Here is a 23,393-nt window from a genome sequence, read left to right as displayed (position 1 = left end):
AGCCACACTCTTCAGGTGTGTATCCTGTGCATCTGGAGTGGGAAATCCCCTGTGCCCTTGTACTTTCCCCACCTGTGGGCTTACAAACATTCATGGATGCTCACTGTGCCAAGCACAGAACCAGGTTCTGAGCATATAGAGGTGAATCACAGACAGTTCCTTCCTCCAGGAGCTCATTTTCTCCTCTGAAAACTGTGGCTCTCTGTCTTGGCTGCACATCAGAATCACTGAGGAGCTTTAAAAAGGTACTGTTGCCTAGTTCTGCCCCTAACAGAGATTGTGATTTAATTTTTCCAGGGTGTGGCCTGAGTGTTGAAATTTTTGAATATACAGCAAGGTTAAGAACCGCTACCTTAAATGTCCTTACAATCTGTCATTTCTTTCTTTAATAAAACATTAAACAGATGTTTTTCTGATAACATAAATAATGCATATTGTAGGAAATTTGGTAAATACAAAATAAAAATGGTGTGTTAACCCAAAGTTAACCACTGTTAAAATTTTGGTGTATATTCTTTTAAGCTTTTGGGGCCAAGGGCAGAGCATGTATTTAAATACCTTCCTCTATAAAATTGGGTTTATGTGGTGATTGAGTTGGAAATAACAAAGCCCCCAAATAACAGTGGCTTAAACAAGGTAGAAGTTTTTTGCTTTCTCACGTAAAGTACAGAGGTCAGCAGTCCAGGGTGTTCTACTCAGGCCCCTTCCAGCTCCCCACCCCATCACCCCTGCAGTGTGGCCCTCATGGTCCAGAAAGGTGGACATTTTAGGCTGAGGAAATACTGTGTTGTGTTTGGGGAACAGTGTCATCTAGAATCTTGGCAAAGGGTGTCATGGTAGAAAAATCCAGAAAGATAGATTGCAGCCAGATTGTCTAGGACCTTAGTGCCACAGTAGAGTTTTAACTCTATTTTGAGTTAGGTGCTCTTAACCTGACATAAGAATAATGGGCTTAAGCTCTCCATGAAAGTCTCCAGAGTTGTGTGTACATGTCTATGTGTGAGACTGTGCGCTCATCTCAGGATTTCATAAAAAGGATTAAGAGCCACTAATCTCCTTTTAGGGAATCATCAAGGTGTTTGGGCGGATACAAAGAAATATATGTTTTAGGATAGCTGCCTTGATAGCTTTAAAGTAGATTTTATTATCCTTATTTCACAAATGGAGAAACTAAAAACCAGAGTATTTAATTCCCACAGTTGATAAGTAGGACAGCTAGAGGTGAAGCCTTGGGCTTCCAGTTTCTAATTATGGTGTTCATTGCACTGTGGTAGCTTTGATGGGAGGGGAGAGTGTGTGTGTGTGTGTTTGTATGTTAGTTTTCTAGCATGGATGTATGGGAGGGCAGCGATGCCATTGTCTGGTAAGAGGAACCCCGAGGAAGATGCTTACTTTGTGGGAAAGATAATGCATTTTATATTGGATGTGTTGGGTCTGAGAGAGGCAGGAACTGATATATGTGTAGACTGCTAGTTAAAAATATAGGGGAAAACAGAATTTTTGATGTAATTGGTAGGACTGTGCTCTTGGGTTTTCCTATTGCCATCTCAGTTACCTGGATTTCTAATTCTCTCTTCTTGCTCTGGCCTATGACACTCAGCAGCTCTTCTGTGTGTCTCTTGACATCTTATGGTGGCCTCCCAGTTTTTGCTTTAGTGACACCTGTTTGAATCTCTGATCTTTCTGTCTGTTGAATACCCTGTGGATTTCAGCTCTGCCTGAGCTGCCTGGCCACAGGCAAGACAGGTCTGGAAGAATGAGTGAGGGAGAACCTGCAGGCCCTAGATTAAAGTCTGAACCTTTAGAGAGTGGCATATACTCTCTATGTATTTGGGACTCAGTTACCAAGTTTTGACAGGTAAAGCCGGCAGTAAAGGAGATTGTCCAAGGAGAGAGAGTAGAGTGAGAAGAGCAAACCTTAAAACATACCTGTGTTCAGGGGTTTGATGGAAGAAGAGTGACTAATAAAGTCAAGTTCAGACAGACAGGAAGAGACCCCAGAGGGCAGAGTGCTGTGGAAGCCAAGGGGACAGACTGCGTGAAATCGTGGAAAAGGGAGTGGTCAACAGGTGTAGCTGGTACAGAGGAGCACTGTCCAACAGAACTGTCTGTGATGATGAACATCTCCTACAGCTGTGCTGACTGGTACAGTGGTCACTAGTCACATGTGGTTACCAAGCCCTTGAAATGTGGTTAGCATTTCAGGGAACTGAGTTTTTAATTTTACTCAATTTTAATCAATTTATGTTTAAATAGCTACATGTGGATACTGTATTGGACAGTGCAAGAGTAAAAGTTAAGCAGGATGAGGACAGAGAAAGCTGTTGGGTTGGCAGTTAGGTCATTGGTGACCTCCTTTGGGTGATACTTTCAGGAGATAGTACGATTGAGGAATAGATGGAACATTAAACATTACAGACAATGACTGTAGATTTGTTTTTAGTACATTTGAAAGGAAAGAGTGCCGGTTGGGGAGGGCATACCAGTTACAATGATTTCTGCAGCAAGTGCCTTGAAACCACGTGAAACTGGCTTGTGTTGGCTTCAGGGTTGGTTCCTTCATAAACTTAAGGGTGTCTGAGACCCCAAATCACTCCCTTTCTGTTCTGCTGTTCACATATCATGTTCCTCCCAAGGCTGACGCCATTATTGGTGGCAAGAGGGCTGCTAAAAACCATCAGGGACATGTCTGACAGGAAAACATGGCCCTAGCTTCCTTGCTTTCTCCTTTTTAAGAGCAAGAAGAACTCTCCCAGGAATTTCTAGCAAACTTCTCCTCAGGTATTATTGGCCAGAATAGGCTTAAGTTCCATTCCTTGCCTTGTCCTTGGCCAAGGGTATCCAGTTACCCTTAGGCCAGATAGGTGTACCACTCAAAAGAAGGTCAGTTCCCCACACTACCTGATTGAGGGGAGGGCAGGACACAGAATGGATGTTGGGAAGTCAATTTCAGTGTCCATTCCTGGTAGTGTTTTGGGTGAGATGTTGAGCTTCTTGGTGGGCTGAGGAGGCAGTGGCTGTGAATGGTCAGAGCCTAAACATTCAGGGGAGGAGATGAGTAATGGTCAGAAGGCAGCGGCAGTGAGGAGATGGCACTGAGATTGCTGCTTTGAGAGGTGGAGGCAATATGATTGGTGAGAACTGAGGGCTTGAGGCCCTCAAGCCACATCTAAATACATCGAGCCAAATCATAGAAATAATTTGAAATAGATTATGAAGATTTTTTTTTCTAGCCAAGCACATATGTATTCTTTATAAAAGAATATAGCATTTCCCCTTGATTATAGTAAAATATATGTGTTCGTGGTAGAAAACATGGAAAATACAGAAAAGCATTTAGAAAAAAACGAACATCTTGTCATCATGAACTCATGTTATCATTTTGTGATTTCCACTGTGTGTATGTGGCCTCATGTGAGTCTGTATGTTTTATGCACTTTAGTGGTTGGACCTGTGGCATCCAAACTGGGTACACTGGAAACTCAGAATTGCAGGAGCTTGTGTTTAGGGATACAGGAAAACTTCTTGTGGGGGTGGGGGTGGTAGAATTTTTGCTGCCCTGGGAAGTTCGGTTTGATTTGGCAAGTGAGGCAGGACAGGAAAGGCGCAGACTTGTCTAGTGCACAGTGAGATCGGTGTGGCTGGAGCATTTATTGTGGGGTGGGATGGGGAGAGTAAGGCTGGGAAGGTAAGGTGGTCTATATTGTGGAGGTACTGGAATACCATAAGGAAATGTAGGCTGTGTTCCTCCAGCACTGGGGATTTGGGACAGTTGTGAGCAGGAGGGTGACCTCTTAACACATCTAAAACCCTCCTAAACCACTTCTAAAACAAAAGAAATCCTAGAAATAATTTGAAATAGAGTGTGAAGATTTTTTTTCTAGCTGAACACAGTAATACAGTAACAGTCTCACTTTTTTGTAGAGAGCACAGCACACGTCCCAGGTTTGTGAGGCAAGTCCCCTTCCTGGCTTTTTGGCGTCTCTCTTGCGTGGCACTGATGCCTACTGTTCTTACTAGGTAGTGTGACCTCTGCAGGGTTCCCTGCATTCCCACTGTGCCTGGCTTGTAATGGGAACTTCTAATCCCAAGTTAAACCTAACTGAAACCTCATCCCTTTACATTCATTTTCATGACACACATTTGGAGAATAAAGTATTTAAGTTACAAGTCTTAGGACCAGAATTAAGGAATATCTTGCTATCCTGGGGTATTAGGATATTATTTAATTTATTACTCATTTTTCCTTGGGTTTTGACTCTAATTTCTAGGTTTTCAAGCCTATGGCTGATGCTGCTGTGAAGATTGTGGAGAAAAATGGCTTCAGTGATAAAATTAAGGTTATCAACAAGCATTCTACTGAGGTGACCGTAGGGCCAGGTGAGATCTACATATCCTGTGTTGAAAGCTTTACCTGCTCTTGTAGGAGAAAGGAAAAGGTTTATTCCAGTGACCTGGATTTATTCCAGGTCATTGCAGAGAAATGGGGATTCCCTCCATGGTGGCTCTGATGATAAGCAATTTGCTTCTCTTGATGTTTATTTTTCTACTGGTTAAAGTAAATCAGCCATGATTAAGCCAGAGATAATCAAGTATAACAGCAGTGATGCAAACAAAACGTTTCACTTTAAGCTAGCTGGAATTCTTGTGTGGCTCAACTGTCTAAGTTTCGTCAGACAGAAGTTTCTGAAACTGAGATAGCAGAAAGTGGTTTACTTAGTTCTGACATCCTTCAGCATACAACATGAGAGATTTTCTTGGACAGCATAATCTCTTCAGGTTTCCAGAGTATTTTTTATAGTCCACGAGGTTGATTCAGACATCTGAAATTTTATGTGCCATTGGTACTTTGAGAGCACAGTTGAAAAATTTGCCCCCAAAAAACCCACTTCTGTGGTGAGTTTACAGATATCACCGCAGTTTTGGAAAATGCAGTGTTTTAGAATTGAGGCATCTACCTAAGGTCAACATTTTTCTCCCCTTAAAAAAAAAAATTTTGATGGAGAATCTGAAACATGTACAAAAGAAGGGAATAGTGTCCCCTTTATTTTTAAACATAACATACACAATCCTTATCCCATTTTTAATCAACATTATTGAGGTATGATTTACATAAAATTAATGTATCCATTTTAAGTGGATAAGTTTGATGAGTTTTGACAAGTACAAACATACTTGTAACCACCATCACAATTAGGATAATAGAATATCTCCATTATGCCCAAAAAGATCCCTCAGGACCCTTTACAATCAATCCCTTCATATCCCTGGCCCTAGGCACCCACCAATGTACCTACTTCACTATAGATTAGATTTGCCTTTTCTAGAATTTCAAATAAGTGGAATCATAACTATATACTCTTTTGTGTCTACTTACTTTTTTTTTTTGCAACTGGCTGGTACAGGGATCAAACCCTGGACATTGGTGTTGTCAGCACCACACTCTAATCAGCTGAGCTAATAACCCAGCTAGCCTGTGTCTGCTTTCTTTTATATAGCATAATGCTTTTGAGACTCATCCATGTTGTTCTGTGTTTCAGGAGTTCATTCTTTTTCGGTGTTGAGCAGCATTCCATTGTATCTATGTACCATACTGTATTTATCCCTTCACCTGTTGATGGATAGGGATAGTTTCTTGGATATGCCTTTAGATTCACTGATCTTTTCTTTTGCAGTATCTAATCTGCTGTTAAAGTATATCTAGTGAACTTTTCATTTCTGATATTATATTTTTCATCTCTTAAAATTCCATTTGATTCTTTTACAAACTTGCATTTTTCTCCTCATTATGTTTATGTGCAACAGCATATGTTAAATCTGTAAGATTTATTTTAGCTGGCTTACATCCTTATCTTCAGTCTCTACCATCTCTGTCTTTTCTGTGCTTATTCTATTGGCAAATTTTTATCCTCATTCTGGTTCACATTTTCCTTCACATATTTATAATTTTTATTTGGATGCTGTGGATACTGGGAATTTTTTATCGTTGAGTGCTAGATTTTGTTGTCTTCCTTTCAAAACATTGTCTGACATGCAGTTGGGTGACTGCAGTTTGGTTTAATCCTTTCAATGCCTGTTTTTAAGCTTTGTTGGGGCAGGGTTAGAGCAGCTTTAAGTCAGGGTTTCTCAACAGCAGCACCATTGACATTTTGGGCATGATAATTCTTTGTTGTGGGAAGCTTTCCTGCACATTGTATGATGTTGAACAGCATTCCTGGCCTCCACCCACTAGAGCCAGTAGCACTCTCCTCCCTCTTCCTCCACACCATTTGTACCAAACAAAAATGTCTCCAGACATTGTCAAATGTCCCTTGGCGGGAGGGCATGGGGAAAAGTAGCCATCTGTTGATAACCACTGCTTTAAGGCTACTTAATTTAGTCAGACTATTACCTGACCCTTTTGGGGTTTCTACTGAGTGTCCTATGTACTTATCAGGGAGAATCTAATCTGTCTGATCAGAACTTAAATATTTCCCAGTCCTCTGAGAGCACTGGAAATTGTTCAACTTATAATTGCACCATCATCTTTTGCCTGGCCTTATAGCGTCTTACCCCATGTCCATGTGAATACATTTAACAACAGACTTAAGGGGAACCCTGTGCCGAGTTCTGAAGCCCTTTTTCTGTGTAACTTTCTGTCTGGTTCTCTGCCCTGCAAGTGCCAGCCGCCTTCACTTCCCTAAACTCAGCAAGACTGCTGTGCTCTGCTTGACTTCTCACCCCCTGTGCTGAGAAGTCTTTTCTGGCTGAAAGCCAAAGCAGTGGTAGGGTTCACTTGGTTTGTTTCCCTTCCTGGAGAACAAGCTGTGTTGCCTCTTGTTCAACATTTGAAAACACTAGTTTCTTAAATTTTGCCCAGTTCTCTAGTTGATGATAGTGAGAGGACAAGTCTAATCCCACTTATTCCATAATGGAGTGGAGATTGTTTATTTTTTATTTTTTGGTGGCTGGCCTATATGGGGATCCGAACCCTTGACCTTGGTGTTATAACACTGCATTCTAACCAACTGAGCTAATTGGCCAGCCCCTGAAATTGTTTATTTTGAGAAGTTTATCTGTCTTGACAGCATGGAGACTGACATGCAGATTGGCATTGCCGGGTAGCACTTTCTCTTTGAGTCTGTGTCCTGTGCCCTCATCCTTGTGCCCTCCTTTCAGCTGTGTTGTTCTCATATACCCTGGATCAGGCCAGGCTCCTCATACACTTTCTAATTATTTTCTTTGTAGCACTTACTACTGTAATAATTAAATCATTATGTAATTATATATATATTTATTTATTTTCCCTCCATTTAATAAAAGGAAGACATTTAATAATACAGTAAACAGGAAAGAAGCCCACAGAACCTAACTTCAAAATTAGGCTTCAAAATAAACATTTTCTCAGAGATGATTAAAAACTCTTCACAGAGGAGGTCCATTTTTTAACAAAACAATGAATGTATTTGTTTTAAATTAAAGAGGTATGAATTTGAGACCAAAGCTGGAAAAAAAAAATCAGACATACTTTCTCCATTTTTTTTTAATTTTTATTTTTTAAAAAATATTTTATTTTATTTTACTTCTCAATATACTTTGTAGTTGATTTTCATGCCCCTTTACCCATTCCTCTCCATCTCCTTCCCTCCTCTCCTGTAATTATATATTTAATGTCCCCACAGCTGAAGCATCATGTTGTCATGGGCTTTGTGGATCTTATTATTTCATTCCATTGTTTGTATAGGGCCTGGTACATAAACGAATTCAGTAATATTTAATGATTGGATTGTCAACCTTCGCTTGGTCCTTGGTTGTAAATGAGACTTTGTTTCCAGTCCCCTACCTTGACAAGTGGCTTCCTCATTGCCACGTCAGGTAGTCTTTCCTCTGCTTTTTCTCTCAAACCACTGCAGCTTTGATACTTCTGCCATTTAGTCCTTCCTGCAACTCTCTCTTCTCAGGCCTCAGTGATATCTCCCAACCTTGGTTTTCCTTCATTGCTTTCTTTCTACTCCCAAATGTGGGTTCCCCAAGGTTCTATTCGTAGCTCTTGTTAGAAATGGCATCCCCAGAGATGAATCGCATGCTGAGGCACGTGCAGCAGCCGACTCCGAGAGCAGCATTTGTTCATCTCTGCATTCTGTTCATTTGGCAAAGATTTATGAAACACCTGGAGTAACTTCCCCTCTTCAGGCTCCCTCCACACCCTCATACTTGTGTGCTAAATACCAAGTCCTCAAGAAGTATTTGTTAAAATTCACTGGATCATAAAACTCTTTTTATTTTGATGAGACAGATTTGGACAATAAATCATTTTAAGTTAAATAATTGGCTTAAAAATAATGCAGGAGGTAAAATTGGCCAGGCTTGGTGATTGATTGGCTAGCTGTAGGGTGACAGAGAGGAAGGAATCAAAAATTCAGCTAATGTTTGTTGACTATTCCTGGGTGCTAGGTGTTGTCCTAGGCACTTGGTACAGTAGCTAGCAGGCCAGTCAGGGTCTCTGCTCTCTTGGAGCTAGCAAGTGATGCTGTGTTCTGGACTGTGTGCCATTCATTGAGACAGAAACACTGGAGGGGGAGCAGCTGTGTGGGGAAGGGGGTGGAGTGGGGACAGTCTTGGACAGTGTATTCCTGTTGGAGCTTGGCCTGACATCAGAGGTGATGGACAGGGCCACTTGGGAGGGTGGTTTCTGTGCCAGGAGGTGGAAGTCTCTTCTTAACTTTATTACTTCATCCTGCCATTGAGCACATGAGTACTTCATAGGCAGTGTACATTATTGACCTTTATTATCCTAACCACCACCATATGAGCCAGAGCTCATTACCTCCAATTTACTGATGAGGCAACTGATAGTCAAAACCGAAGACTTAGGGGTAGAAAGTGGGACGCAGGCCCAGACCTCTAGGACTCAAGGTGCAAGTTCTCTCTACTACACCCTTCTGTGAACCACTTTAATGCTCCTCTCTTCTTGCATCATCTGTGAAACTTGTCCTCTGTGCAGGGAGGATGAGTGAGTGGGCATTGTCAGATTGTAATTCATGAGCCATTAGAAGTGTTTACAGTTAATTCTCCTTGATGAATAGCCCCTTCCAAAGTCTATTTTGTCTCTTGGCTCATTACAAATTACAACTGTAGATGTAACAGCACATTACAGAGGCTTAGAAAACAGAGTTAACAAAAGAACCATCCAAAATCCTGCTATCTTAAAACAACTGTTATTTGGGAGATTGTTTGGTGGAAGACACTGACTTAATTAAGGGGATTTACTATGAGGAATCCAGGGATTCTGAATCATGGATCGCACTTTTGGCAGGTATAGCTGAACTCATGGTAACTGAAAGGTCATAAACTGCCTCTCTCTCTCTCTTGCTTTGGTTTTCCCTTCCTCTCTCTGCAGCCTACAAGTATGTGAAGTACCAGTGTTCTTTTTATTGCTTTTCAAATAATTTTTGCTAATTTAATCACTGATAGTTTGTTAATTTATATCTCTCCAATTGCTAATAAGGATGAAGAAATTTTTGTGTATTTGACTGATTTTTGTTTTGAATTGTCTATTTGTATTTTTAAGTGTTTTTCTTTTGGGGTGTCTATAGTTTTCTTATCATTTTTTCCAAGCTCTGCTCCTTCTCCACCAATGTTAAACATACATAAAAGTTGAAAGAGTAGTACAGTGAATTACCAGTTGTTAGCATTTTGCCACCCATATATTTATGGATTTTTTTTTTGCTGAAGTCAGTTGCAGACATCATGATACTTTTAAATGTTGCAGTATAATATGTATGTACTTTTTTTGGCTGCTGGCTGGTAAGGAGATCCAGATCCTTGACCTTGGTATTATAACACCGTGCTGTAACCAACTGAGCTAACCAACCAACCCCTGTATGTGCTTTCAGTGTAATGACCTGTTGACCTCAATATTTTTCCTAGCCTGTTGCTTGCTTCTGATTTGTTTCCTTATGTTTCTCAGATGGTGACATGCCATGCCGTGCCAACATCCTGGTCACAGAGCTGTTTGACACAGAACTGATCGGGGAGGGAGCGCTGCCTTCCTATGAGCATGCACACAAGCATCTTGTACAGGTAGTGGGCTGAAGACTGCCCTTAGGTGTGTTTGCTGTGACCTCAGCCGGCTTACACAGCTCTCACTGATGTGGTATGGCTCAAGACAGTCTGAGCCCTCAGTACCTCTCCATATACCCTGGGACACCCCTCAACTCCCAGTTCTCTGGTTTTCCTCATTTGTGACTCCTGTGTCCCTTGAATGCCAAATCTTTGTAGTTTAGAGTCAAGAGGCCAGAAACCAACCTCAAATTCAATTTAATTCAGCAAATATTCTTTTAGTGTCTACTGTTTGTAAGGTGTGCTAGCATCCAGGGAGAAGGATAAGACATCATTCTTGCTGCTAAGACCCATGGTAGTCAGCAGTGGTAAGGAGTGGACCGCTGAATGATTAGGGGGGAGTACCACAGACATCTGGTTTGGGACTGGCAGAATAGGTCAGGCATCAGGAAGGAGATGAGGCTGTGTGTGGAGAGGATAGAATTTAGAAAGGCACTAAGGAGAGAGAGGTGTTCCAGGTAGAGGACCTGTTTGATAGGTCTGTGAGAACTCCAGCCTGGATGCTGTGTGGGCTGATGGTGGAGGCTGGAGTAGAGGGTAGAAGGCCTTGAGTGCCAGACCATTTTAGGTGAAGGAGTGGTGACAGTCTTTGAACATTCTTTTGAGAAAGAAGAGATGTGCTGAAAATGCCATCTCCAGACACTGGTCTTGCTTTTTTTATGGACATAAACTGGAGGAGGAGACCCAGAGACAAAGACCAGCTGGAGAGGCAAGAGTGTCTGCCCCTTCCTCTATTGGCATATTCCTGGTGGACACAGTCCAGATGAGCCTGCGACTAGACCCTCTTTGGGGGTCCTTGGTGCCCCTAGAGTGAAAGAGAGGGACTCCTTCCAGGGCATTCTGGGCCAGAGTTCACATTGCTCACATGGTCCACTTGTAATGGTTATTGTCCTCCAGATCCATATATTGTGTAAGATGTCTCCTTGTTTCAAAAAGTATAAAATCCTTTTCTGGTAATCAATGTCAGTAGTAAGAATTTCTGTTTGTCCACATTAAAACTGCCAACTAGAGGAATTCCTAAAACAGAGACTAAGAGTATTTAGAATTATGCTGTCACCCAATTTGTCTTTCTCTAACTCATCTTATTAAAAAGGTGTGCAGGCAGTTTCCTCTCTCAGCTGGCTTGGTGTCCACTGTCCACTCTAATCGCTGTCACCATCTGCCTACCCTGCCTCTGAGCCTGGAAAAGTTACGGCTCATACACAGAGGGTTCTGTTGCCTTGCTCCTCTTCCTGCATTATGGGAAGTTATGGAACTAGGATGCTCTAGTATCTGACAGATTGTCCATGTGGTTGTTGAAATGCTCCAGGAATTGATCTCAGAAGATACATTTATTAAGTGTCTTCATTTTGCCAGGCCTCTTTTTGGGTACCAAGAAGATGAAGGTGAGCTCGTGGGGAGACAGGTGCTGAGCAGGACATCACAGTGCAGTGTGAGATATGCTCTGAAGATGCTCAGTGCAGGTGAGATCCTGCTACACCAGTCGGGTGTGGTAGGGTGAAGGAAGATTATGCTTGAGCTGAGTCAGTCTTGAAAAGTTGTTGAGTGTTGGCCTGGTAGATGGGGGTGTTCCCAGTAGAGGAGAACAGCGTGCATAAGACACGAAGATGAATCATTATGGTAGCTCCCAGACCATGCAAGTTGTTTAGGTTTTGAGTAGTGTGGGAGGTGTTATAGAGGATTTTTAAAGCAAATGTACTTCACAGGGCCTGGTTTTCCAAAGCCTTGCAGTTTCAAATATTGACCTTGTGGAGGACTGGAAATTTTCCTCAGGTTATAAAGTCTCTAGTGTAAGATAAAGAATTCTAACACAGCAAGGTTGCTGGCTCAAAGACAGACTAGTTACTGATTGATGTGTAAAGATACTGGAAAATTGTAGAGGGAGAAGGAATGTTTGCTAAGATCAAGCTTTTGTTGGTGGACATTCTAATGGAATGACATCTGGCTTGTTTCACTGAAAGTTACCAGCCTATATTGTTAAACTATAACCCCACCTGTGTTCTCTTCCTGTAACTTCCTGGTCTGGAAAATAAATGCAGGAAGAGAACCCCAATTCGGGGTTAATTTCCCAAGGAAGGGATGCCTCTCGCTTGAGGGTTCTGGGGAAGTTAACCACTTCGGGGCTTCTCACTGCTCAGAAGAGATGGGCTTTGAGTAATCCTTTGCAGCTCCATCACTCAGGGGAAGTGGGGTGACAAATCCGTGGGGGGCAAAGCAACAAGGTGTGAGAGGTGGGGTCAGAGATGAGGCTCAAGAGCTAGGCAGGAGCTAGATGGAGGAGGGCCTAGGAGGCCATGCCCAGAGGGCAGCTGTCATCCAAAAGGCAGGGTGGTGTCGAGGGAAGGATTGAAGCAGGGGATTGTTGGCAGATTTATGCAGGCAGGCATGTGGAGAGCAGTTGGGGAGCAAGAGTGGAGGCAAAAGGCCTTGGGAGTCAGCCAGGCACAGGGATGAGGTGGGCCTTGGCCAAGGCCACAGATGTGGGCCTGACATGTAGTCACAGGACTTTGTGGTTACTTAGATGTGGGGGCATCGTGGATGATGCCACGATATGGGACTTGGGCAACTGGATTAGATGCTGTGCTCCCTATTGATTGGGAGCGCAGGAGGAAGTGTAGCCCTGGGAAGGTAGGGGAGGACTGAAGGTGATTTGTTCAGTTTAGACATAAGAGTTTGAGGTATCTGAGAGTCAGCCAAGTAGAGAGGACCAAGAAGCCATTAGATGCATGGATATGGTAAATGAAGATGGAGTGTTTGAGGTCACTCAGGAGACTGTGGAGGGAAAAAGAAGGTGGTCCAGACCAGGTCTCTGGGAGTTCCTTGTGAGGGTGGACAGAGGAAGCAGCACAGCCTTGTGGAGGAGATGTGGGTGGTGAGAGTCCTGCTAGAGTAGTGCTTCTCCACCAGAGCGGGGTCTGGAGACATTTGTGGTGTCACAACTGAGAGGTGGGGGAGGCCCAGGATGCTGCTAAACATCCTGCAAGGCACAGAACAGCCCTCACAATAAAGAATCATCTGGCCCAAGAGGCCAGTTGTGTTGAGGTAGAGAAACCCTGTGCTTGTAATTTTCATGTGAGTGGTAACTGCGAGTGTCCTCTTCACTGCTGAGTCTCTAGTGCCTGGTGTGTAGAGAGGATGTGGAATGAATAAATGAGGCAGGAGGAAAACCAGTCAGGGAGTGAGAACCACAGCTAAGTGAGAAGAGTAGTCAGCAGTGCCAGATGACACCAAGCAGTTGAGGGTGGACAATTGTCCATTGGGCTTTGCAATGAGGAGTTTCTGGTTCCAGTGACCAAGCAAGAGCTGCACTGCAGGGACGCTCTGAGCCTGGGGCCAGAATTACCGCTTAACAGTAAGACTTGGACACTTCCTTCGAAGTCAGTATGGGAGTTCATGAGCACGGTGACAGTTTTATTTTTGAAGTATTTAAGAGTGCCAGGGAACTAGGAAGTTATGTGACATAAATCATTTTAGGCATAATGTGTATCTTTTTAAAATCTAGTTCCCTTTTTTTTCCTCTCCCGGAGCATAGTGCTGAAAACAATTTACTGTGCTAACAGTGATAAGGCTGTAGGTGTTATTAAACTGGCCCAATATTAAGGAATAAATCTCTTTTGATCAATGGGAATTCTTGTGGGTCAATGCACCTGATTTATTTTTGTTCTTTTGTTTTTTAATTTAAACTTAGGAAAATTGTGAGGCAGTGCCTCACAGAGCAACCATCTATGCACAGCTGGTGGAGTCCAGAAGAATGTGGTCATGGAACAAGCTGTTTCCCATCCATGTTCAGACGGGCATTGGAGAGCAGGTTATTGTCCCTCCTTTGGAACTGGAGAGGTGCCCTGGTGCACCCTCTGTCTGTGACATTCAGCTGAACCAGGTGTCACCTACCGACTTCACCGTCCTCAGCGATGTGCTGCCTATGTTCAGGTACCAAGGAGCTACCCCAGGTGATGGCACTTTGAGACATTTGATGGAATTTGGGTCTTTGGAAGTTCTTTTTGAGTGGGAAGGAAACCTAGTTTATGGTACCTGCCTCTGAAGGCAAGAGTTCTTTGCAACCAAGTATCATTGCTGGTGAGGTCACTGTAAAAACTTAAAAATGGAGTGTGTGAGGCTAAAATGTGCTTAAGTTCCTGTATATTCTTCCACAGTGTGGACTTCAGCAAGCAAGTCAGTAGTTCAGCAGCTTGCCATAGCAAGCAGTTTGAACCTCTGGCATCTGGCCGAGCTCAGGTGGTTCTCTCCTGGTGGGACATTGAAATGGACCCTGAGGGGAAGATCAAGTGCACCATGGCCCCCTTCTGGGCACACTCAAACCCAGAAGAGCTCCAGGTAAGAGGCAGGAGCTGAGCTCATTTTCATGTAAATTAGGAAACTTGTCGTTTGCTTTTGTTCATGTGAAAGTAACACTTTGAGCCTTAGATTCACAAGCATTTAGAAACAGGAGGGATTATGTCAGAATCAAAGGCAAGGAAGTGTTTAAAAAAAAAAAAAAAGCAAAGGCTAGCTGTAGTAAGGTACCTCTCTGGGTGAGTTCAACAGAGAAGCTTTAGTGAGCTAGTTCTCCTCTCCCTCATCCTGGCACAGCCAGTCTTTGATTCTTGCCCCTCCCAGTAATTCCGGGAGGTTCGGATCAGTTTGGCATAGAGAACTACAGTCTCACTTTCTGTGGCCTCTTAATCTATCTTCCCCAGCTCAGTAGAAAGTGGGCAGAAGACATGTACTACAGAAAATAAAATACAGATTACTGTTTAACATGTGATCAGTTGCTCACCCTCACTCATGAGAGAAATGCAGCTTGAAACTGCAATGAGATACCATTTTCACCTGTAGTGAAAAAAGTTCAAAAAGTTTGGTAGCACATGGTGTTGGTGAAGCTTGGGGAAGGAACAGGAAAATGAATCGTCGGAACATCCGTTATATGTACTTAGATCTTTTGAATTTTCTCTTATGTGCATGTATTATTTACTCCTGCACGCATCCCCTCTCTCCACCCCAAAAGGGAAGAAAAAGTGGGAAAGCTGTTTCAGGCCTGAGGATTAAAAACTTCCCTCTCCACCGTGAGTGTCTCCGGCACCATTCTTTGTGTGTTCTAACATCAGCCAGCCTGATGTTACCACTGGCTTTTGTTTTGATTGCTCACCAGCTGGTTCTGGGTGTACACAGCTCCCCCTACACCTGTTCCTGAGTTACTGCATAGGGCAAAGGGTCAGCTGTGGGATTACTGTCAGTCAGCCTGGGGCTGTGAGCTCCTTGGTCTCTACTCTGTCTTCCAGTTGCCTGGCCCCAGGTGGGCATGCATCCAGCCAGTATGTGCCAGCTTCCCTCTGCAGGCTAAGTGTGCATAGGTGTGTGTGCCCGTGGGTGTGTGTGAGAGAGAATTCACTCACAGAATTGAGATTGGCACTGGGCTGCTCTCTTCCTCTCCAGGAGTGTCATGGCTGCAAAATTAGCATAAGAATACCGTAAAAATGTTAATACTTTTTATTTGCATATCTTCAAAGCACACTGTGTCTGTTTTCTCCTTGAATCGTCATGCAAGACATACTGGGTAACTACAGCAATACCCAGACTCATACCAGCAAGCTCAAGGTATTGGAGCAGGGCCTCATGTCCAGGAAACAGAAGAGTCTGTTTCGTCCCCAGGTCTTCTGACTGTGGGTCGTGTGTCCTTTCTCTACCAGCAATGACTTTCCGGCTGTTAAGAATTTGAAAGGTTCTAATGAATCTCCCTCATGAATTCATGAAACTGCTTTGATGTTAAATATATTTAGCCTGTTTCACCTGGGGACAGTGGTTTCTGTTACCAGCTGTTTAGCATTAGGACCCGGAAGGCTCCTTGTGGTAGGGATTGTGAGAAGGACATGATGACAGGGAAATACCGTGGGAGCACAGGGTGGCTCAGGGAAGTCTTCCTCCTGTCTTCAGATAACTGCATAGTGTGGGAATGACTAACAACAGGCTTAAGAGAACCTCTTCTTTCCTCCTTGTTACTATGTATTTTTCCAGAACGTATCTGTTTGGATTTTCATTTTCTAGCTCTTACATTCAAACAGACAGATAGGTGAGGATGTCGTTCACCTGCCTTTTTGTTAAATTTAAGACAAAGTGGGGTGGTGGGATGCGTTCCTAAGACATGAGGCTGGCCCTGGGCTTCCTTTGCTTACATGCTAAGCTCTAAGCCGTGCTTTCCCAATCTCAGTAGGCTCAAGTTTTCCTTCATTCCTGAAAATGACAGAGAACGAGTGGGTGGTCATCTCATCAGAGTTGAGCCAGGTGTCCACTTTTTAGGACAGTTCTTTCTTTTTAAAAAAGAAGCTCAAGGATTATAAGAGTAATAAACCCCATTATATGAAACAAAATTAAATTTAAAAATCACTTGTGGTCCTATCATCTAAAATAACTATCTTTCTTTGGTTTCTTTCTAAACGTGTGGGTTTTTGTCAATGCTTATCTCTGTTTTTTTCATGCTGTACCAGTCTTTATGTTCATCATTTAAAATTTCTGCAAGTATTCTGCATAAGGATTTACATATCCATTTCTGAGCTACTGGACATTTGGGTTAGTTCCAGTTTTTGCTAGTATAAATAATTCTGATATGCATATTAATGTGAATATAGGTTTTTTTCTTTTTTCTTTTTTTTGTTCGGTTCTTCTTAGGATAGAATCCTATATGTGGGGTTTATAGTAAGGATCAACACAGCTTATTAAAGGTTGACTGGATCGTTGTAAAATAAGCCGTGTTTTACAATTTAGAGTATGCCAGTTCCTTAAAAACTCTGTTTAATTCAAAGGAGTAAACCAAACAAAACGTTTCTGTACTATTTTCTCAACTTTTTATTTTGAAAAATTATAAATGCACAGAATAGGTGAAAGTGAACACTGGTAGTCCCTTTACTTAGATTTACTAGCTGTTAGCATTTGCCCTATTTGGTCTCTCCCTCCTCATCCCTTTCTGCCTCCCTCCTTCGTCTCTCTACATACACATACAGTTTTTTGCTAAATCATTTGAAAGTAAGTTTTAGACATCTGACGTTTCACTCTTAAATACCTTAACATATATCTCCTAAGAATAAAAACAATCTCCATATAAGCAAAATACCATTATCATACCTAAGAAAATTAGCAGTAATTCCATAATATCATCTAAGATATGGTTCAAAATAAAATTTCCTTAATTATCTCCAAATATCTTTTTTTTTTGGTCTTTTTCGTGACCGGCACTCAGCCAGGGAGTGCACCGGCCAGTCCTATATAGGATCCGAACCCGCGGCGGGAGTGTCGTTGCGCTCCCAGTGCCACACTCTCCCGAGTGTGCCACGGGCTGGGCCCGTATCTCCAAATATCTTTAACAGCTTTTGTTTTCCTCAACCCAGGATCCAGTTAGGTTTTATGCATTGTGTTTGACCTTTTAGTATATGTTAAAGCCTTTGGAATATGTGCCATGGTACTGTTCAGAATGGGTACCCTCCAGACTACTGGTTAAAACCTTTGTTTTAAGCCAGGGAATTTTTCCTTCCAGTGCAACATTAAGCACAGCCCACCATGTTGAAGAGAGAGCATTGGTGCTGCTCTGATGGGGTGGAGGCTGGGGTCTGCACTTGTCCCCTCCCCTGAGCCACTCTGGAAGACCCCTGCCCTTGGCCACATTGTGCCTTCCTAAAGCCAGCAGGGTTCCCAGAAGATTTTGAGCTACTGGCCATTTTACTTGAAACATGTTCAAGTAAAAAACATTTTTTTTTTACTTTAAAAAAAAAAAAAATGTTTTCCTTTGGCCACAGTAGCCAACTATAGTCCACATCATGGTCTTCCTGAAAACTGATATTGGCTTGCCTTTTGGCTCCTGGATTAGAAACAGCGTTGCTCTTGTTGCAGCTTGGTGACAGCTGACTCTCTGTTCCCTATTTCAGTGGCGGGACCACTGGATGCAGTGTGTGTACTTTCTGCCACAAGAGGAGCCAATCGTACAGGGCTCAGCCTTCTGGCTGGTAGCCCACCATGACGACTACTGTGTGTGGTACAGCCTTCAGAGGACCAGGTATGCCCAGCCTTGTGGGGTAGAGTGCTGGGCCTTTGAGACTGCATTTGTGTAAATCCCCCATTTATAGACCCTGTAGAGGCATGAGCGAGCAGATTTGTATCTGAACAGAATAAAATAAGAACAAAGGTTTGTGGCTGGATGTGTCAGTGCCCATTTGTGTGTACTTAGAGGAGGCTGTCATGGGTTGCTGGACTCCATTTAAAACAGACATATATGATAAGTCTTGAGAGGGACCGCTAACCTCTAACGCCTACTAAAGAGCCAGTGTCCAGACACATGCCTTCTAGAGACCTGTGGATGTGTCCCTAGGGCCCTTCTCAAGTTCTGCTGGGCAGGTCCATGTGCCATGCTGTCTGATATCCAGCATGTCATGCTCCTCACCAGCATCTGTTTGTCCATCTCCTGGCCTAGCCCTGAAAAGAACGGGAGAGTCCACCAAATGCGCCCTGTGTGTGACTGCCAGGCTCACCTGCTCTGGAACCGGCCTCGGTTTGGAGAGATCAATGATCAGGATAGAACTGATCAGTATGTTCATGCCCTGAGGACCGTAAGTGTCCAGTCCCTTAGGTTGTTGTGGGCAAGAAGGAGTTTGTCCCATGGGCTCTAGAATGCTGCTTATGATTTGCTGATATTGTTTTCTAAGTGTTTCCTTATTCCTGCTGGGGTGGGCACTAGAGCTTGGTACTGGGCTTACTGAAGGACGTGTTCTCTGCTAGCCTGTGAGAGCCTACGGCTGGGAGCCTTCCCTCAGCCCCTCATTTGTCCAGCTGGACGCCTTTGCCTTTGAGATCCCCAGAAGTTGGTGTGGGTGACCCCAGTGGACTCAGCTGTGCCTCTCTTCTTTTCATCTGTTGCCACCTTTCTAAACTTTTCTGCAATGTAAATCTGATCGTGTAATTCTCCTGCCTGAAGACCTTTGCTCCCTGCCTCCTATAGCAAGGGACTGTCAGCCTGGGGACCACAGACAGGGTTTGGAGGGGGGGTCTCTTGGACCCCTCAGAATTATGTACAGAAATATGTGAGCACATGCATGCATTTTTGGGAGGACAAAGGATCCAAGCTGTCCAAAGTTTCTCATAGAGGCATCTATGATCTGTAAAGGCATCTCTGCCTTTGGGGAGTCACTTGAGAACACATGAGCCTTGAGTGATAGACTCAGGCTGTGTGTGCTTTCACCACACAGAGAAGAAACCTGTTGTGGACTGGGAGGTGTTCTCCTGCAAGTGGGGCAGGCCTTCAGCCAGACCTTGTAGGCTGGGTTAGGAGGGTTCTTCTTGATGGTGGGGCTAGTGGGGAGAGGTACATGAGGTGGGTGTGTGTGACGGTGGGAGTGGGTGCTGCATGGGCATGGGAGGCAGGCATGACTGGTGTGGGGGGAGCAGGATGGAATGAGGAGGTGATCAGAGTCTGAGTGAGTGGGGTGAAGAGAAGGGAAGCCTTTTTGTGAGTTTGCCAAGTCTCCTGACAGACTGCAGGAACACCTGTGCTGAGATCACTGTTCCCATGCAGGTGCTGAAGTCGGACAGTGTCTGCCTGTGTGTCAGTGATGGCAGTCTGCTCTCCATGCTGGCGCATCACCTTGGGGCAGAGCAGGTACTGGGCATGCGCCTTTCTGTCAGCTTCCTGAGCCTGGCTCCTTTTTCATTTATTTTTTATTTTTTAAGGTTGGCTCTTGAGTCAGGGCATTGTGTGGTCCAGGCACACAAATCTGCAATTGAAGCTTTTGCAAGCACAGCTGTCACATATAGCAGCATGCTTGGTTTAGGGCTCAAGTATTTTATTGCCTGCATGTGCGGGCAGGAGTCAGGAAATAGCTACTGCCATGTAGCTGTGGCTCAGGTTTCTGAGTCTGCCATGTGGCTAGGGTCAGTGCAGAATGTAGGTGCTGTCCCAGGTAGGTATTGAGCACAGGCAGAGTCATTTAGTTGGTGTCCTCTGCCTTGGAATGATCTTGTTACATTTTAATATTTAATTTCTTCCTCTGTTAAATGAGTCTCTTATATCTAATGCATAGTGTTCTCTTTAGGTATTTACAATTGAGAGTTCAGCAGCTTCTCATAAACTAATGAAAAAGGTAAGTAATAATTGCTATTACTGAAATAATGAGGGGACCTGTGGGGCCTTCCTTTTTGAGTCTGGGATTGATCAGTTTGAAGCAGCCTCTGTACTGGGAACTGGGAGTAGCAGCAGCTGTTGTTGAGAGCTCTCCTTTGTTGTCTGGGCTCCTGCCTGGAGAGCTGGCTTGGAAGTCATCTAGGGCCATCAGTGAAATAGGAGCAAATGTTTGGACTCTGCTTTGTTTTTTGTCTTTGAAGAAGTTTAGGCTTTTCTCCTTACTTCACTTAAAACTAAGAAAACAAAAAATCTCTGCAGTGGTAGAAGTGAACGTGTATGATTAGTTTCTGGGACATCAGAGCCCAGGGAGTCACTGCTCACAGCCTGACTGAAGATGGCATTTCTCTCCTTGGCCAGTGGTTGTTTTGATTTCATCTCTGAAAGGTAACCCACCTCCACCAGAACTAAAAGCCTGGTGATAAGTCCTGCTATGTGCCTGCAAGAGGAATTTCTTTTGCTGTTATAACACTTTTCTCATGATCTCATCCTTGGTTTATAAGATGCCCCTCAAGGGGAGAATTTCCACAAAGCAGATAAAAGTGGTGCTCCAGAATGATTTGGCCAGAAAACTCAAAGCAGATAAAGCAACTTTGAGAGGTTTTTTTCCTGGAACAAAAATACTTTAGTATAAATAAAGTAATTGTATTGTTTCTTTCTAAGATCTTCAAGGCTAACCACTTGGAAGATAAAATTAATATCATAGAGAAACGGCCTGAATTATTAACATCTGCAGACTTGGAGGGTAAAAAGGTGAGTAGTAGGAACCTTGCAATCACCCTGGGGCCATGTTAGAGGGAACAGCACAGCACTGAAATAGCCCGCACTCTAGCCTGTCTTCTGGGCTTCATGGTGGGTCCCCCATGGAACGTAACAGCTGGGAACTCACCACTGTTACGGATGTGGTGAGGCATTCCTAGAGATGCCTGATGAGCAAGTAATCGCACTGTTCTCGCCCTGGGCTCGTCTCTGCTCCCTCAGATGAAGACAGAACAGTTCACTTGGGATTAACAAGAGCATAGTGTGTCCCCTTTCCCTTTTCCCCTTCATGGCACTCCTGTCTTCACTTTACCTTCCATTCCCTTCTTCTTGCTGCAGTTGGTCTTGACCCCCAAAACTGCTTCTCCCAGGGTTAACCATAGTTACTAAGCATCTTCACCTTGCAGGCTTTGTCTGCCCCAATCTCTTAGGCACTTGTGACCGGTGGACCTCTCCTCTGTTCTTGAGAGACTGCTTTTCCCAAATCTTCTTTCTTCTTACCTTTCTGGCTGCGCCTTCTCAGTCTCCTACATGGTTGTCTTTCCCTTTGCTTGATCCTTCCCTGGTGATGTTCCTTGGCACTGTCCCCTTGTCCCTCCTCTCCCCTCCTGCTGCATCTCCTCTTGAGTAATCTCTTTTCTTCGTATATGTCAATCAGTGACCATCAAAGGTGGTCTTCACTATAGGTAGACCTCTTTACCTTTTCAGATTCAGATTTCTTATGTCCAACTGCCAACCCGTTACCTTTCATTGAATATCGCACATGCCCTTCAAGTTGGACTCATCCAAAGCATCTTTCATCTTTCCTGCTAAGCTTTTTTTAAAATAACAGCTTTATTGACATACCAGCTTGTCTCGAGTGTGCAATTCAGTGATTTTTAGTAAATATATAGAGTTCTACAGCTTTCACCCAGTCTGGTTTTAGAACATTTCTGTTACCTCCCAAATTTCCTGGAACCTGTTGGTAGTTAATCAGCACACCCATCTCCTAGACCCAGGGAACCACTGACCTGGTTTCTTTCTCTATGTTTGCCTTTTCTGGGCATTTTACATAAGTGAAATATTGCAATATGTGGTCATTTGCGTTAGACTTCTTTGACTGATTGTAATTACTTTGGGGTTCATCCATGTTGTAGCATGTGTCAGTATTTTGTTCCTGTTTAATGTTGAATAGTGTTCCATTGTGTGGATATGCCATATTTTGTTTATCTGTTTCTCTGTTGATGGACATTTTGATTATTTCTCGTTTTTTATTTTTAGCTATTCTGCATAATGCTTCTATGAACATTGGTGTATAATGAATCTTTGTTTTCAGTTCTCACAGGCAGATGCCTAAGCATGGAATTGCTGGGTTGAATGATAGTTATGTTTAACTTTTTAAGAAATTGCTAAACTGAGGTTGGCTGGTTAGCTCAGTTGGTTAGAGCATGGTGCTGATAACATCAAGATCCAGAGGTCAATACCTGTACTGGCCAGCAAGCAAGAAAAAAAACTGCTGAAATGTTGTACACCCCATCACTAATATATGAGGGTTCCAGTTTCTTGGTATCCTCCCCACTACTTAGTGTTATTTCCTTTTGAGTACAGTCATTTTAGTGGGTATACAGTGATATCTCATTGTAGTTTTAATTCGTATTTGCCTGATGACTAATGATGTTGACCATCTTCTCATGTGCTTCTTAGCTATTCATATGTCTTGTTTGCTGAAATGTATATTCAAGTCTTTTGTGCATTTCCCCCCATGCCTTTTTTTAAATAACAGCTTTTCTGAGATATAATACACATACTGTACAATTTACTCATTTTCACTATACAGTTCAGTGATTTTAGTGTATTCACAAGGTTGTGCTGCCATCACCAGATCAATTTTAGAATATTTTTATTACTAAAAGAAACCCTTATACCTATTAACAATCATACCCTATTGCCCCCAGTCCTCCTAGCCCTGGAAACCACTATTTCTATCTCTATAGATTTGCCAGTTCTGGACATTTCATGTAAATGGAATCATACAATACCTGGTCCTTGGTGACTGACGTCTTTCACCTAGCATATTGTTTTCATCAATGTTGTAGCATAAATCAGTACTTCTTTTTTTTATTGCTGAATAATATTCCATGTGGTGTATGGATATACCACATTTTATTTATCCAATTATCAGTTGGTGGTCATTTGGGTTGTCTCTACTCTTTGGCTATTGTGAACAGTGCTGCTAAGAACATTCATGTACATGTTGCCCTTTTTTCCCCCTCATAGATGAGGGTTTAGAAGAAAATTAAATTCTTTAAGCCATTAATATGATGTATTGGCTAGACACCAGGTCACTGTTGAATAGAAGTGGTGGGAACAGGCATTCTGGCCTTCTTCCCAATGTGGG

At 43.2% G+C, this 23,393-nt stretch overlaps 1 protein-coding gene across 3 annotated transcripts in view; it reads left to right on the top strand.

The window, feature by feature from the left end:
* PRMT7 (protein arginine methyltransferase 7) overlaps nucleotides 1–23,393 on the top strand; it is a 44,696-nt gene that overhangs the window by 14,920 nt on the left and 6,383 nt on the right. For all 3 annotated transcript variants that reach the window (XM_063112937.1, XM_063112936.1, XM_063112935.1), the window contains 9 exons: nucleotides 4,272–4,380; nucleotides 9,950–10,062; nucleotides 13,790–14,031; nucleotides 14,256–14,436; nucleotides 18,015–18,142; nucleotides 18,557–18,692; nucleotides 19,655–19,738; nucleotides 20,172–20,219; nucleotides 20,921–21,010. In XM_063112937.1, coding sequence (XP_062969007.1) covers nucleotides 4,272–4,380; nucleotides 9,950–10,062; nucleotides 13,790–14,031; nucleotides 14,256–14,436; nucleotides 18,015–18,142; nucleotides 18,557–18,692; nucleotides 19,655–19,738; nucleotides 20,172–20,219; nucleotides 20,921–21,010 — 1,131 coding nt within the window. The remainder of the gene's footprint in view (nucleotides 1–4,271; nucleotides 4,381–9,949; nucleotides 10,063–13,789; nucleotides 14,032–14,255; nucleotides 14,437–18,014; nucleotides 18,143–18,556; nucleotides 18,693–19,654; nucleotides 19,739–20,171; nucleotides 20,220–20,920; nucleotides 21,011–23,393) is intronic.

Source organism: Cynocephalus volans, chromosome 10, assembly GCF_027409185.1.
Source record: "Cynocephalus volans isolate mCynVol1 chromosome 10, mCynVol1.pri, whole genome shotgun sequence".
Taxonomy (NCBI): domain Eukaryota; kingdom Metazoa; phylum Chordata; class Mammalia; order Dermoptera; family Cynocephalidae; genus Cynocephalus; species Cynocephalus volans.
This window is presented reverse-complemented; position numbering and strand designations above follow the sequence as displayed.